At 38.8% G+C, this 16,484-nt stretch overlaps 1 protein-coding gene across 2 annotated transcripts in view; it reads left to right on the top strand.

Annotated features, from left to right (window-relative positions):
• Positions 1–16,484, top strand: part of JMY (junction mediating and regulatory protein, p53 cofactor) — a 73,780-nt gene that overhangs the window by 19,150 nt on the left and 38,146 nt on the right. For both annotated transcript variants that reach the window (XM_075410622.1, XM_075410623.1), the window contains exon 2: positions 18–191. In XM_075410622.1, coding sequence (XP_075266737.1) covers positions 18–191 — 174 coding nt within the window. The remainder of the gene's footprint in view (positions 1–17; positions 192–16,484) is intronic.

The raw sequence follows: 16,484 nt of genomic DNA on the forward strand, positions 1-16,484 counted from the left end.
TGGCACTTTTTCTACAGCTCTTGGAAAAACATAAGAACACGGAAAGCATGGTAGAGCTGCTTGAACTGTATCAAATGGAAGATGAAGCCTACAGTAGTCTTGCAGAAGCTACCACAGAGCTCTACCAGTACTTACTACAGCCATTCCGAGATATGAGGGAACTTGCGATGCTTAGAAGACAGCAGATAAAGGTATGGTAAAGGTAACTGAAGTTCTTATTAATGTGGAAATCATGCTTTTGAGTTGCTATTTACTATTTCCTACTTTTATTTTGCTGTGTATGTAGTGATGGTTACTCCACTAGGTGTTGACCCTATTTTTCTGATTCCTCACTGAGAGGAGTGATTTTGAAGAGTGAGAATGTCTCTGACATACGTAGCTAATCATCATCACCTATTTAACTTGCTGTGTTTGACTGTTCAAGTTCATTGCTGAATGCAGTAGGTGAAACTCAGAATTTTGTCATTATGGGGAATACCGACTGTGCTGGTTTTGGCTGGGGTAGAGTTAATTTTCCTCATAGTAGCTGGGATGGGGCTGTGTTTTGGATTTGTGGTGAAAACAGTGTTGATAATACAGCGAAGTTTCAGTTATTGCTGAACGGTGCTTACATAGAGTCAAGACCTTTTCTGCTTCTCGCACCACCCCACCAGTGGGTAGGCTGGGGTGCACAAGAAGTTTGGAGGGGACACAGTCAGAACAGCTGACCCCAGCTCACCAAAGGGATATTTCATACTATAGATGTCATATTCAGTATATAAATGGGGGTTGGCTGGGAGGCAGGGTTCTGTGAGCTCCACAAGTTTCTTTGAGTTCCCTGTTCGCTGCTTGGGGACAGGCTGCCCTGTCATTGTTAGGTGGGGAGAAAAATTGTATTGTGTATTGCTGGTTTGTGCATAGTCATTAATTATTCCTTCCTTTGTTGTCTTATTAAACTGTCTTTATCTCTGCCCATGATTTTTACTTTTTGTCCGTTCTCTTCCCCATCCCACTGAGGCAGGGGGAGGAGTGAGTGAGCGGCTATCAGGTGCCTAGCTGCCAGGTTAAACCACGGCACTAATACGTAAAATAGAGGCATTATGTACATATCTGTGCTATTGTTAACTTCCTTTGTAATCTTTGAACAGAATTACTTCTCATTTTAGTTTTCTGAGATAATCTGATAAACCATGAGAAGTCAGTAGCTTTTCATCTGATGTTGTGAAACAGTTAAACATGGAAGGGTATTAAAAGTACATAATTTGTTGTAACACTTCAACAGTATGTTTTCCTAAGAGCTAAAAAAGTGTAGCCAGCTGAAGAATACTGCATTGTGGTAAAACTGTTTTATAATGCATATGTTTGTTTTATTTAAAAATAATTCTAATGTTAAATAATTTATCAAAAATAATAAGTCATCTTTATTGCATCTGGGAAGTACTTTTGGTGAAATGATTAGTTCCTATGCAGATTATTCAGACTGTAGCCTTTTGATTCTTCTGACATGTGTATGTATATGTTGTAGCATAGAAGCTAAAATAGGTCTGTTTCATCTAATCTGTATTGCAAATGTCAATTTATCGCAGCTTGGCACCTTGTTCAATTAGCCAACGTAGTTATTACTGGTTTTGATTAAAAAATATTGTGGTTTTCTCTGGTTTTGAATATAGAATGAAGGAGGGAGGCAAGAAGATTTACGATTCCAAAACTAGTTATATTTTGAGCTATTGCTGTGTCCTTAAAATAATTTTTCGGAAAGTTCAGCAATCTGAAGCTAACTCAGTGAGATAATGTGATGATATTTGAACTAAAAGTGCTTTTTTTCCCCTGAGTGATAAAAGTTGCTGCGTAGAGAACTGGGATGAATACTTTTCAGATGTATTATGTGGTTGAAGATCATGAACACTACATTTAATAAAAAGCCATCATCAAAGCATGGTGAAATAATTCCCATTTTATTTGAATTTGTAGCAGAGAAAAACTTTTTTTTTGTTCTTGTCAAACAAAGAAAGTTAAATATTGTATTGAGTAGGAAATATGAAGTTGTATGGGTTTTTTTTTAACCTCAGTGATCTCTTGAATTCCAGATCAAAATGCCTAGTTTTCTGTTTCTAGAATGCCTGATTTTTCTATTTTTCGTGAAATAATAACCTTGGTAAACTTAGGAGGCATGTTCTGTTGTTGATTATTTATTTGTACTGCATCTAATGTACGTTGTCTTCTCGAACTTGGCAATTTTTTGAGTTATAAAACTTGGTTGTCTGTAGTATGTGGTAGAGAAAGATGCCATCTCTTGTTTTTCATTTCATTGTTTGAGAGAAAGCAGTACTTGTCTCTATGATGACAAAATATGTATTACGCTGCGTAGCTAGGGTAACTTTATAAATAGAACTTCTGCATGAAATGGTTTGTGTTAACTTGCTGCATATGTCTTTCTGGCAGGCTTAATAATGGAACAAAGATCCTTAGGTTTCTAAACCCTCATGGCGGGGGTTAGCTCCGTTTTCATGTATAACAGAAGTATTTCTGATGCTTACTACCTCAGTGAAAGGGTAGCTGTGAACATGTAATACTGTTTACATGGAAAGAGTGACAAGGAGAAAGGTAAAATTTGGTTGTAGGGCAGAATAAGAAAGGAAGAACTTGCAGAATGTGTTACTAAAATGAAAAAAATTACAAGGATAATTAAGCTTGAGTACAAATATCAGTGTTTAGTCAAGATTACATGTGCCTTCTGTAACTTGTTTAACAGTTTTAGGTCTTTATTAGGTATCTTTTTCATTTGTGGGGAAACTGTTTTAGCTTGCTTCTTAAGAATATGGGTTTTTAAATAGGTGTTTTGATCAGTTTGATTTTGTTGACTTTCAGAATGAGTTTAGGAGGAAGTTAATTGCCTTGCCTGTGATCTCTGAGGAGAGTGTTTAGTGTCTTCTCCTTTTGGAGCAAAGCATAGAAATTGAAAAATATATCATCTGGGCATTAAATTTCTGCTGTTGCTGTGAAACTTTTAGCAAGAGACAAGGCTATAGGATGGAAAGGAGAAACAAAATGTGGAATTCTGTCCACTCAGTGGAGAATTGTTAGACTAGTAGAGCTGTATTCCTTCTTTGCAAAGAAAAACCACCCCAAACCAATCCAGAATGAAAGTTCATAACAAAGTTCAAACATTTAGAAGCTTGAAAATGCAGATCAGTGTTGTCAATGATAGACATGATGGAAGAGTTTGGTTTTTTTTTGTTGTTGCTTGGTTTTGTTTGTTTTGTTTTCTATATTTTAACTTGATTACGTGCTAGTTTTTCAGGTGTATTTTGCCTCATTTAGTGTGGAGGATGGATCATTTATTGTGGGTGAGGAGTCAAAGCTCTGTTGTGAAGCACTTGAATATTGCTGCGTTTGGAAAGCATAATGAAAAAGGTAGAAGATTATGGAAGGAGAAAAGGATGGCTTATTATGAAAGGAAATGTCTCTCTGGAAAATGAATTCCTGCTGAGATTTCTGCCTAATTATGGACTAGTCATCTGACCCTAGAACAATGCATTCAGTGGTGATACGTTTCTCAGTTTTTTGTGCTCCCAGCTTCAGAAACTTGTTTTGTTTGTAGAAATGCTTAGTATTTGTAAGTCTTGCCCAAATCCATGGGGACCTCCCTCTAAGCACGGCAAAATACTTACCAGATACCATGCATTCTTAAAAAAACTGGACACTGCAAGCACAGCAGTGTTTGGGACTTACATTTTTTTATATATGTGATATGGGAATAGGCCAGCTCGCTACAAGGCCTTTATGGGGAGCACACAAATAGAAGCTAATTTGCAATAAGTGGTATTACCAAACTGAGAAATGCTTATCGAAGAAGCAATTCTGTACTCATTTCAAGACCAAATGTAAGATATGCTTACTAGAGATGTTCTGTGTGACTAGTGTGACCATATTTTGTAAGGTAAGTGTGAAAATTTGTATTGATAAGCCAGCCAAACAGTTAGAATGATAATTATGTTAGCTGAATGCTGGAGAAGGTATAATAAAGAAGTTGAAAATAGTATTATAATTTATATACACATAAAATCTGTGCTGAATTTGTGTGGGCAGTTTTAAGTGTCGTTATTTCTGGACTGTTGCTGGTTTAGATAAAATGATATGTAAAGACATTCAGCCTGTGATTTCAGCTTGTAAATTTCACTGTTCAGGTTACCAGTCCATTTCTTCTGATTTCAGACTCTCAGCTGTAACACAGGCATCGGGCAAGTGAAGCTTTATATTCAAATGCTGTGTTGTATGTTGTGGGCTGTCTGTGTATTTTTCTTAAAATCTGGAAGACAAGTATGAACATAAAATCACAGGGAAAACAGTATTTATGGATTATTTTATCTAGCATTGATTTGGAATTCTAAATGGGTGTGAAGATGCTCTTTTTGCTGGAAATCAGACTTCTAATGAACTAAAAAAAGCTGGAATATTTTTGATCCTAAAAATGTTTCACATTTATATCCACAAATATTTCATGTATCAAAATGGATCATTTCCCTGTCAAAATTTAGCAAATTTTTTGTATGTTAAGAATACACATTGCTATAGCAGAAAAGTGGGAAGTAGTAGGCACCAGTAATTGGAAACCTGAAGGTGAAATACTGTTCCAAAATTTGGAAGAGCAGAGTAGATACCTGTGCTGTGGTGCCTTTGATTTCAGACAGTTGAATCTTAATTTTGTCAGATCTTCCATGTATAGTGCAGTCATCTTCTGAAAGTGTGGAAGGGAGGGACCAGTTAGTAGTTGATATTTGGTCATAAAACTTACTGACAGGTTAGTATGATCACGCTTTAAACCCTTTAAGATTTAAGTTGTTCTTTGGTAGAGGATACCAAGTCTGGTCATTTTAAAAAGAAAAAAAAAAATCTTTCAGAAGAATAACTTTGTGTGCAAGACCGCAAAGCCTTTTACATATATACAGTTGTGTTCACTGGCCTTCATAGAGAGAAAGAAATTACCTTGCTACTTTTACTTTTTACGGTGTTACATTTGCGGCCCGTACTTCACAGTCACATTGAGTAGTCACTGTGTTTGATCAAAACCCAGCTGAAATCAGTGGGAGGCTTTCTTTTTTTGTGCTTTTCTTTTTTTTTAATGTGCTTGGTATTAGACTAGAGATAAAATGTAGGATAAATTGTTTCATAACCTACATGTAGATGCCAGCAAAAATTTGACACAAGCATTCTTGAAGGTCTGAGTTGGACTGGATTTGCTTAAGGGAGAACTGATTACTATCTTAACGCAGGTGAGAGACTGCAGCCATCATTACCTCCCAATTCATCTCCAGTAAATGAGAATATTAAAATGTTAATATATATTAAATATATTTAAAAACACCCTTAGCTTCATTGTAGATTTATTCATTATTTTCACTGATGTTAATTTGCTTGAAATTGAGGGGGTTTTAAGGACTTCAAATACACTGATGTTGAGGTCTAGTGCTGGAAATAAGAGATTAGAGCACCATATAGCTTGATAATTCATCATTTTTGTTTTAAACTGTAGAATGCTTTACTAATCTACGTTGTGCTTCCCTTTCAAGTTCTTTTAGGCAGATACTGGTATAATTGAAAATGTAACTCTGGGTCAACCGTATGCAGATTCAATTGTTGGTTTAATACTTGATGGTGAATTGCATCAGTGAGCCTTATAACTAATTTGGCATTGATTTGTGTAAAATGAAATACTTAGAAATACATTGTGTTGCGTTGAACATTTTAACTGTTGGCTAAAAAATATTTTCAGGGTATAAACAAGGTCAAAGGAGAAGATAAATTTAGTGATGAGGATAGCTAGCAAAATAGAATTGCTTAAAAATACTTTGAGAATACTTTAAAAAAAGTCTAAGAATCAGCTGAAGATGTTTTGGGAGTGGATGTCAAGGCTACATGCTCTTAGTTTGTAGTGTTGCTCCCATACATTGAATGGATGAGTTCTGTATTACTAAATCCATGTTTTTATCATTGGCTCCTCAATAACTGATGTCTCGGTGAACTGGTTTTTGAACTGTGCGTTTTTAGTTTTTTGAGCCTCATATAATATTTTTGAGTGCATGGTGGTCCTGCAGTGGAAAGCATGAAAACAAAGCTCCACAAGGCACACTGGAGAACACTAAAGCAGCACTGATATAAAATGTATAGATTACTTGCATGGCAAACAGCATTATTTCATTCCTCTGACTTTTGTGAACCACACCCCCTGGTAGTTACAGGCTAGTGACTTGCTGACAATGAGTTGATGAAAAACATCTGGTAAAAAAAGGTAAGGTAGTACTCAGTGGAGAGTCTGAAATACTTCAAAGAATTCTGAAGTCTCTTTTAGCATATCTGTTAAAAGATGTGTCCTCACGTCATCAGAAATCATAATTAAATAAACTTGTCTTTTGAAAAACCTGTAGAGTAGGGAAGAAATGGCAATCTAAGTTTATGCAGAATGGCTGGATTTGCGAATTAAGGTCAAACTTTGAAAATATTGCTTTCTTGTTTGAGAAACTGGTGTAATATGATGAATTATGCTGTGGTAGTCTTTATAGTCTCAAGGTTTGTTTCAGAAGGGTTGTATGCCAGTCTCTGTTTGCATTCTGAACTATAAATCCTCTAGATTATTGTCTGAACTCATAGCAAAACATTTTGCTGACTTAAAATCAGGGTTTTACAGGCTTTCTGAAAAAATCATGCTTTAAACAGGCGATCGGATGGAAGGCAGGCTAGTAGTCTGAATCGGTGAGGAAACTGAACTCTTAGTTTTGTAGTCAGCAGCCTCATACCGTGGCATATATGTGATCACTTAAATCTGCCTTTCTGCAGAGTGAATAGAGTACAAAACTGCTATGGATGTTCAGCTGTAAAACTAATTAATAAGACTTGTAGAAAATTGTAGATTATGTTTGAATGCCAAATTTTATTGTTGATGGGTTTGTGTGGTGGTTTTCTTTTTTTTTTTTTTTTTTGTTTTTAAAGGTACCTTACAAAAGGCTGGGCTGGTTAATAAAATGGTAGGTGAAATTGTCAACAAATAAAAAATAATACATGTGCAGAAGGGTGATGGTGACCTCCAAAAGTATACATGCACATTTGTATGTACTTAATGAATTGTTACTCCTGAGGAAAAAGGTATGAGATGTATCTTGAAGTTCTCTGAAAATAAAAATAGGGCCCTCTCAGTGAACTCATGGTGCTTTAAAACAGCCTGCAGATAAAGGAAAAACAATTAAACTCTTATTAATCATACATTACATGCTCTGTGGTAAGAATTTCCACAGTTTAACTATGAACACTAAGTATTTATTTGTTCCAGAAAGACAGACCCATCGTTGGCTATTAACAATGATTCAGGTTAGCCGTCAGCTCAGGAAGCCTCTAAGCCATGTAGTACCAGAAGTTGGGCGTTATCAATTTATCCATACCTTGTGACTTAATGTTTTCTTTTTTTTGTTTGTTTTTTTAATTCTCCCTAGTAACAATTGCAGTTGGAAGCAAGGTCCAGGACAGCCTTGGATCTGAGCTGAGATTAGGGAAATGCAGAATCAGTGTCCATTCAAAAAGGCATCTTGATGAAACTCTGAAAAGATGTTAAATATGTGGAAAATACTAAATTGTGTGTTCCTGCAAGGATTAGGGTAAAGGAGGGTTAAAACTGAAGATGTGTGATTTTTTACTTTTGCGGTGTTGGAGATGGGGAAGGAGAATTAAAAGAAGGAAGAGACTTTGATGTAATGTTATGCACGCTGTGGAGGGAAATGAAAGAGGCGTAAGCTCTTCAAAGACAGAAATACTTGATCATGACAGTAAATTTTGCAAGTCCGTGTTTACCTAAATCTGTAAATAGTTTGAAATCTAGTACTATTTTTTTAGTAGTGCTGTGAAAAAAATGATTTTTATAAGCTGTCATTATATTTGCTGACGTTATACTGTATCTTGTAGGGTTCACGGTTGTTACAGATGTTTCCAGTATCTCTATTCATGGGTATTTATATGTGTTTAATATGATTTCTTCTTGTCTAATACTTATGTCCTTATTATTTTCCTTTTTTCAGTATATCTGTACATAAAAATTGTCCAACATATTTTGGTGAATTCTTGATGGGTGAGCTTAATGTTTTGTCTATAGTATATATTAAGGTTTTTTTAACTGAAGGTTTAAAAATCCATCTTATCCTTTTCATCCACAAACAGAATCTAGAAAGTCCAGAAACACTCAAGCCCACTTGCTTGAACAAAGTTGTCAAATAACTAGTAGAATACGTTTTATTAAAAAAAAAAACAAAAACAAACAAAAAAAAAAAAACAAAACACCCAACAAAGCTTTGTTTTTGAAGGTGAACTGTTTTTAGCCTGGAGCTCAGTCAACAAAGCTAAAATGTAAACAAAGGTTTTGTGATATATATGTGGATAAATAAGGAAGACATAACTTGTGGTGCACAATTTAGCCTTAATTCTGTCGACTACCACTATAAAATACTTTAACTTAGTGGTTTTAATGCTCATTTATATACACTCTTATTTGTCTGGGGAAAAAAAGTTGAACAATCCCAGTGATGCCTCTTACTGTTGCCATAACCTTAGTCTTAGACGGTTCTTCTCTTCTGAATACTTCCTAATAGTTCCAGAAAAAACATTCACCTTGGCACTTTGCAGTACAGCGACATTATTGTTCAGTCTGCTTTCTGTATGTCGTAACATCTTGTTTGCTTTTTAGTTTGTTACTCCCTTTATAGTCTTTAAAGAATTGTGAATGTCATTCTTCTATATCTTGATTAAGATAATAAAAACCCTTCTAGTTTCTGTTGCTAGTCCCAGGCTCCAGATATTTTATGGAATCTAGTCCATACAGTCCAAGTTAGTTTGCATGTATTAAAGTCTATGTCAATATTCGTTAGGATAAAACCAGTAAAACTGTAAAGCCCTTTTTACAGCTGAGTGCTTTCACTTAATATATTTGGGGCTGTGCGTATGGAATTACAACATTTTGGGAAATTGTGCTGAGTTTGTGTTACCGGCTGGGAATAGAGTTAAAACCTGTAAGACTAACTTTGACGAGTCCCTGAATGGATGATGAAGCTAAAATACATACATGATTGCTCATACGTCCAGCAGGCTTTGGTTGCAGTTGGTTGGTTGGCCTGCTGGAATGTGTCAAAGGAAGGTAGCTCAGTGTCTGAGCTGAAACACTCCTTTGTGTATGAAGCTGTTTCCTTTTTGTATATTGCCTCTGCCATCTGTAGTGCTCTCTCAACTCACTTTTTTGTTCTTAGAATTAACCAACCTGCTGTTGTTGCATCTCATGTTTTTCTCCTTTTCTACAAATTACTAGTCCATCTAGGATAAGGATAACATAGGGAGCTGAAGAGTAGTGACGGATCCCTGCCTAAGATATAATGTGACCTGTCCTAAGTCTGCTTTGTTAGCCTTACCTGTTTTTGTCCCAGCTGTCTTCAGAAAGAACGTGGGAAGACCCTTGGGGAGTATTTCTTTATGTAGGAGGCATATACTATAAAAACGTAACAAAATCCTGTAGTTGCAGACCTGTTTCTCATATCTTACAATAAATTTACTTCACTCCCTTAAAAATTCAACAACAATTTGTGAACTTTTCCAGTGAAGTTTCCGGTAGAAGAGTCTTGCCTCGCAGATTCATCCTCACTTGCTCACAGACCAGATTGGGGACGTCCTTTCAGTTTGTTTCCTCTGAAGAACTAATAGTTTTCCTTCAGAAAAGTATCCGTATGGTGTAGAAATATGTTCTTTTATGCTCTGTTTGTCTGCAAGCAATAGCTGATGGAAATAGATGTTTACATGATGTGTTGAAGTTGTAAAACTTGCAAAACATGAAAGTCTTCAAAAGTGAGTTTCATTGTCAGGAAAAAAAAAAGCCAATTTTACTATGAGGCTTGGATTCTTCTCAAAGAGAATATAGGATTTTTTAGGAAGAATATCTGGAATGTTTTTTTTTTAGAAAGTGATTGCTAGAAGAGAAACTGTAGATGTGATCGAGGTGTAAGATGAGAGGTTTTTCTGTCAGACCACACTTTCTCCAGAACTTTGAGTCCAAACAAGGAACCTCCAGACCAAAAAGTGAGTCTGTTAGGGAACTGAAAAGCCTTTTAGATTAGAAAAGACTTCAACTATATCGGAGTTTCCCAGTTTTTAACTAAAATAAATTTTTACTGTGTCAAAAATAGATACGTATGCTTAAGAGAAGTGTCAGTTAGATGACAGCACTTCTTAGTGTTTCCTTCCTCGCTCTGTCCAATTCAATTATTCAGTGCCTTGTTTTAGTCGTATGTAGCCTGGACAATAGTAATTTAAAAAATATGATTCTGTTCAGTCTATAAAATGACCTGTGCTCTTTTATGTACTACAAAGACAAAAGATGCTGCCATCATAAAGGTGTGCAGCGAGCAAAACGAGGCATAAACATGTTACACATGCGTTACAAACAGTAATGGAATGCAGAAGCACAGAAGAGTTTCCTTTAATTCCATAATGAGAGTTACTGTCTTACATTAAGGTGATTAATTATTCAAGACAATATAGAAAACAAAGTCTTCAAAACTCATGAGCCTGTTTATGTTGCTGTTTAGTGGTCCACATATGTTTCCTTTTTCCTTTTTAAATTCTTAGCTAGGATAAAGGGAGAGTGGTCAATTCCATTGTAAAGATGTTGTAGGTGGGTGGGAAAGCTGCTGTATATTCTTCATAAGCTGCGACCTCCAGAGGCAGGTTCCTTGTCTTTCCTTCCCAACGTTTCTGCTTCTTACAGCTATGATCTTCCCTTAAATAAACTACTGTTTTTTTTCATGGGCTTACTTTCTACTTCCTGTGATAACATACAACTCTAAATAATTTCTATCCTCTATATAAATGTACCCAAATTATATTATTTAAATTTAATTACATGATTTAATAGATATTGGTATATATTTATTGTGGTGGCACTTTACTGGACTGGGATGTAATGCTCAGACAGCCATTTGGTGAGGGAGACCATGTTTATTTTACCACTATGTCTCAGTTGTTCATCTCTCTTTTTCTCTGGTGATTTCTCTGATCTGTCCTGCCCTGAAAGGATTACAAGCATAAATTTCATTAAGAACTGTGAGATTATGATAATTTTCTGGGTAGGTTGCACTTTAAAACTGATAATTCTTCTCTCAAGTGGTTGGTGATTGTCAGTAGGATATGGCTGTCTGTTTTTCCCATGTTTCCGCAGAGTGTGCCAGGTACATGGCCAGAAAGTGGCTGTTCATGTGCCCTCTATCTTTTAGTTTGTCACGGTTATTTGGTTTTAATTATAAAGAATGACCTCTGGAAAGGTTGCTAGCAGTATTTTCTTTTACACTTGTATTTTTAACAACTCTTAGTTTTCTTTATTACAATCCCTGATGGAGAAATTGAATCAGATGGAACACACTGGCTGGATGGGAAGAGATTGTTTTTCCCACAGCAGCACTGGAGCATGTTCAGGTCAGTGGAGAGGCTCTCAGAGGCCAGAGGGTGTGTATGTCAGGCAAGCCCAGAAAAGTGAGCTTGAGCAGGAAACAGCAAGCCTGCTGGGAGAAGCAGGGAGCATCAGACAGTTAGACCCCAGAGACTGCAATTTCCAAGGTACCAAAGGGGACTCTTAAATTTGTTGCCACTTAGAAAGTCATTGACCTAGTAGAAACAAAGCTGGGAAGCAAGGATCTGTCTTCTCAGACACAGTGCATACTGTGTTCCTTGAATACCTTTCTGGAGTCTCCTTCTGACAAGTCTACTTTTCCCAGAATGAGTCATGAAGTGAAATATTAAAGCAACTTGATTGCTTTCCTTCCCCTTTGCATGAGGGTGTCAGCTGCTGTAGGTAGAAGACTGCCTATGTTTGCAATACCAATGCCAAGCTTCTGGCATGCTCGTTGTTAACTTCCCTGAATTTTTTTGATTTATTTGACCCCTGCTGCCCCACAAATGGTCAGAGATGCCTTCTGCTGGCAGCAAGTGGCCACACTGTGTTACCCTGAAATTGACTAGACTATCTAAAGAGTAGCAGAGGTCACTGTGGCTGAGGACTGTTACTCCAGGAATCAGCTCAGGAGCCTGGATCTTCTGAGCATTTGCAGCTCTTCTTATTATTGAACCTTCTTAGTCTGAATTTGTCACCTTGACCTCAGTTGCCTCTGGCTGGCATAGCTGTTAAATGGTTGTTGGAACAAGCAGTGTACTCTGGTCCAACAGCTTCAAATGTGAAGAGAGCAGGCTTTTCAGCTTAAGGTTCATCCTCAGCTCCTAGCTAGCCACATTTAAGGAAACAGCTGGCCTTTTTCACCTGTCAAAGACTGTTCCCCACTGGCACCTAGATTCTGTCTGCACCTGTTGAGTGGACGTTCCTTTTGAAACAATGAGAGTATTCCCCTTTGTTGTGGTTTAAACCCATCTGGCAGCTCAGCACCAGACAGCTGCTCACTCAGTGACCCGTGGTGGGAAGGGGGAGAGAATTAGAAGGGTAAAAGTGAGAAAACTTGCAGGTTGAGATAAAGACAGTTTTAGGTAAAGCAAAAGCAGTGCACACAAGCAAAGTGAGACAAGGAATTCATTCACTGCTTCCGGTTGGCAGGCAGGTGTTTAGCCGTCTCCAGGAAAGCAGGGCTCCATCATGCTTAACGCTTACTTTGGGAAGACAAATGCCATCACTCTGAATGTCCCCCTGTCCTCCTTCTGCTGCCTGCTGTTATTGCTGAGCACAATGCCATATCACAGAATGGCAAGGGTTGGAAGGGACCTTAAAGATCATCTAATTCCAACCCCCCTACCATGAGCAGGGACATCTTCCACTAGACCAGGTGGCTCAGAGCTCCATCCAACCTGGCCTTGAACACTGCCAGGGAGGAGGCATTCACAAATTCTCTGGGCAACCCATTTCATTGTTTCACCACCCTCATGGTGAAGAATTTCTTCCTAATATCTAATCTAAATCTGACCTCTTGTAGTGTAAAGCCATTCCCCCTTGTTCTGTCACTACACACCCATGTAAGAAGTCCCTCTCCATCCTTCCTGTAGGTCCCCTTCAGGTGCTGGAAGGCTGCTCTAAGGTGACCCTGGAGCCTTCTCTGCTCCAGGCTGAACAGCCCCACCTCCCTTAGCCTGTCATCATAGGAGAGGTATTCCAGCCCTCTGATCATCTTCGTGGCCCTCCTCTGGACCCGCTCTAACACATCCATGTCCTCCCTATTTTGGGGGCCCCAGAACTGGATGCAGCACTCCAGGTGGGGTCTCATGAGAGCGGAGCAAAGGGGCAGAATCACCTCCCTCAACCTGCTGGCCACGCTTCTCTTGATGCAGCCCAGGATACGGTTGGCCTTCTGGTCTGCAAGCACACATTGCCGACTCATGTTAAGCTTCTCATCCACCAGTACCCCCAAGTCCTTTTTCTCAGGGCTGCTCTTGAGCCACTCTCAGCCCAGCCTGTACTTGTGTTTGGGATTGCCCTGACCCACGTGCAGGACCTTGCACTTGGCCTTGTTGAACTTCATGCGGTTCACACAGGCCCACCTCTCCAGCCTGTCAAGGTCCCTCTGAATGGCATCCCTTCCCTCCAGCATATCAAGCACACCACACAGCTTGGTGTCGTCAGCAAACTTTGCACTCAGTCCCACTCTTCATGTTGCTGACAAAGATACTTAAACAGCACCAGCCCCAGTACCAACCCCTGAGGCACACCACTCATTGCTGGTCTCCACCTGGACATGGAACCATTGACTGCAACTCTTTGTGTGCATCCATCGAGCCAGTTCCTTATCCAACGAGTTATCCATCTGTCAAATCCATGTCCTTACAATTTAGAGAGAAGAACATCATGCAGGACAGCATTGAATGCCTTACACAAGTCCAAGTAGATGATGTCAGTTGCCCGCCCTTTGTCCACAAACGCTGTAACCCTGTCATAGAAGGCTGCTGAGTTGGTCAGGCATGATTTGCCCTTGGTGAAGTCATGTTGGCTGTCCCCAATCACCTTCTTGTTATCCATGTGCCTTAGCATGGTTTCAAGGAGGATCTGCTCTGTCATCTTGCCAGGCACAGAGATGAGACTGACTGGCCTGTATTTCCCTGGGTCTTCCTTTTTGTCCTTTTTTAAAAATGGGGGTGATGTTGCCCCTTCTCCAGTCGATGGGGACCTCCCCAGACTGCCACAGCTTCTCAGATATGATAGAGTGTGGTTTGGCACTTCATCCATCAGTTCCCTCGGGACCCGCGGATGCATTTCATCAGGCCTCATGGACTTGTGCACTGTCAGGTTCCTTAGGCAGTCTCAAACCTGGTCTTCTCCTACAGTGGGTGGTTCTTCATTCTTCCAGTCCCTGCCTTTGCCTTCTGCAACTTGGGTGGTGTGGCTAGAGCACTTGCTGTTGAAGACTGAGGCAAAAAAGCCGTTAAGCACCTCGGCTTTCTCCACATCCTGGGTAACCAGGTCTCCAGCTTCCTTCTGGAGAGGGCCCACATTTTCCCTAGAGTCTGCCATCTATCACTGACACACCTGTAGAAGGCTTTCTTGTTCCCTTTGACATGCCTGGCCAGATTTAATTCTGTCAGAGCTTTAGCATTCCCAGCTTGCCCCCTGGCTACTCAGGTGACTGTTTGAGAAGCAGAAAAGGTTTTGACTCTATGTAAGCACTGCTCAGCAATAACTAAAACATCCTTGTATTATCAACACTGTTTCTAGCACAAGTCCAAAACATAGCCTCATCCCAGCTACTGTGAAGAAAATTGACTCTGTCCCAGCCAAAACAAGCACATCCCTCCTCCATCATTTAATGACTTCAGAGCCAGAAAGTTAACATTGTGTGCGTATCCCTTATTGAAGCTGCAGATTGCAAAGTCCAAACATGAACATTAACTGTATCTTGGACTTCTGATTGTGCTGCAAGACACTTCAAGAAGAATCTTCATCTATTCATGTTCATGGTCAATAAGAGTTTGACTGTCTTTCTAGATAACAAGCTGTATAGGTATAGGCTATAAGACTGCTAAGCAATCAGGGCAGGTCAGCTCAAGCAGCATTAGGGAGGTGCTTCTGTCCCTTTCGGACTTCTGTTAAGCATGCTACTGGTGCCACAGCCTTAAGGCATGACGTTGGTCTGTTCTTGTTCATGCAGCTACTTGGGGACCTCCTTCCAGACAGTAGTCGTTTGTGGAATATGGTGCTTGGTGTATTTTAAATGTGAGTGTATATATGAACAGATGCATAAAGGGAAAGGAAAGGTACACATCAGTAACTGTACCAGGTTGAACTGGTCCATCCATCGTAAAAGTTTACAACGCTGTCGTCTTTCTTCTTCTCCCAGTTTCTGAAGCTTTGCAGGATAGTGACCGTCTGCTTATGGTTGCACATAAATAGGCATATTTGTATGGATATTGCCAATGCAAAGGCGGCTTGGGTTTTCTGTGCCTTGCTGTGCGAAAGCCCTCAGTGTGAATGATGGCATGGGTGACATACTTGGGATTGCAGTTAATGAAAACGTGCTTCCCTTTTTTGTTACTTGTAAAGACTTGCTCTAGGGAACAAAGGTACGATTGTATTGTGCTGTCATAAATCTCTCTAGCTTGCACCATGTGTGAATAATGCAGGCAAAACTTTATAAAGGAAATGTTACTTCAAGGCTTCCTACTCTCTTAGAAATGATACCTAACAAGAATGTTACTCATATCGCTCAGCGATCCTGCGTCAGTTCTAGTATCAAATCACCTCATCTTTACCAAGGAATAGAAAAGGAAGACTTTTAACTGCATGTTTTTTTATGCTGCTTCTCAAATGAACTCTGTTTCAGAGTTGTTGGTAAATGGAAAGCATTAACTTCACCAGTCATCATTCACTGGTATATACATACAAGTTGACATTTATTTGGAAATTCTTGTTTGTCCACTCAGAAGTATTCCCCGTGGGAATCATGGTACATATGTACTCCATCAAATTACATTTTAGAACCTATCTAGTAAAATTATTATTGACTTATTTGTCCACATTTTTATTTTGCCTGTTGCCTTTCTAAGGGTTTTAGAAATGTGTAAGTGTTAGATTAAAATACCTTGTTAAACTACTTCAAACATTTTTCAAGAAATGAACAATTACTTAGAAGGCATATCGTATTTTTACTTGTAAAAATCTTCCATCTAATATAGGGGATTCATGGATATGTAGGGGTATATCCTGAACAGTCACTTAAAAACCTATTGTTTGCAGTTCAATTATAAAGTGGAATGGCTCTTTGAGACCAGATGGAAGCTTTATGAAATCAAGATTAATATTTGAGGCATTAGAACTTTGGGTTAAAATGTCTGGGGACCTAAAAGATTATGAGCACTTTTGAGTTTGGGGGGTTTTGTCTATGCTAGTGACATGTCTTCTTGACTGATGTATATGAAAAATATTCAGAATTAAGGCTTTGGTGTTTCAGGAGCAGGTTTAAATACTTAATTTCTGCAATGTACAGTCTGTTGTCTGTAGT

The sequence above is a fragment of the Opisthocomus hoazin genome, chromosome Z, assembly GCF_030867145.1.
Source record: "Opisthocomus hoazin isolate bOpiHoa1 chromosome Z, bOpiHoa1.hap1, whole genome shotgun sequence".
Lineage (NCBI taxonomy): Eukaryota > Metazoa > Chordata > Aves > Opisthocomiformes > Opisthocomidae > Opisthocomus > Opisthocomus hoazin.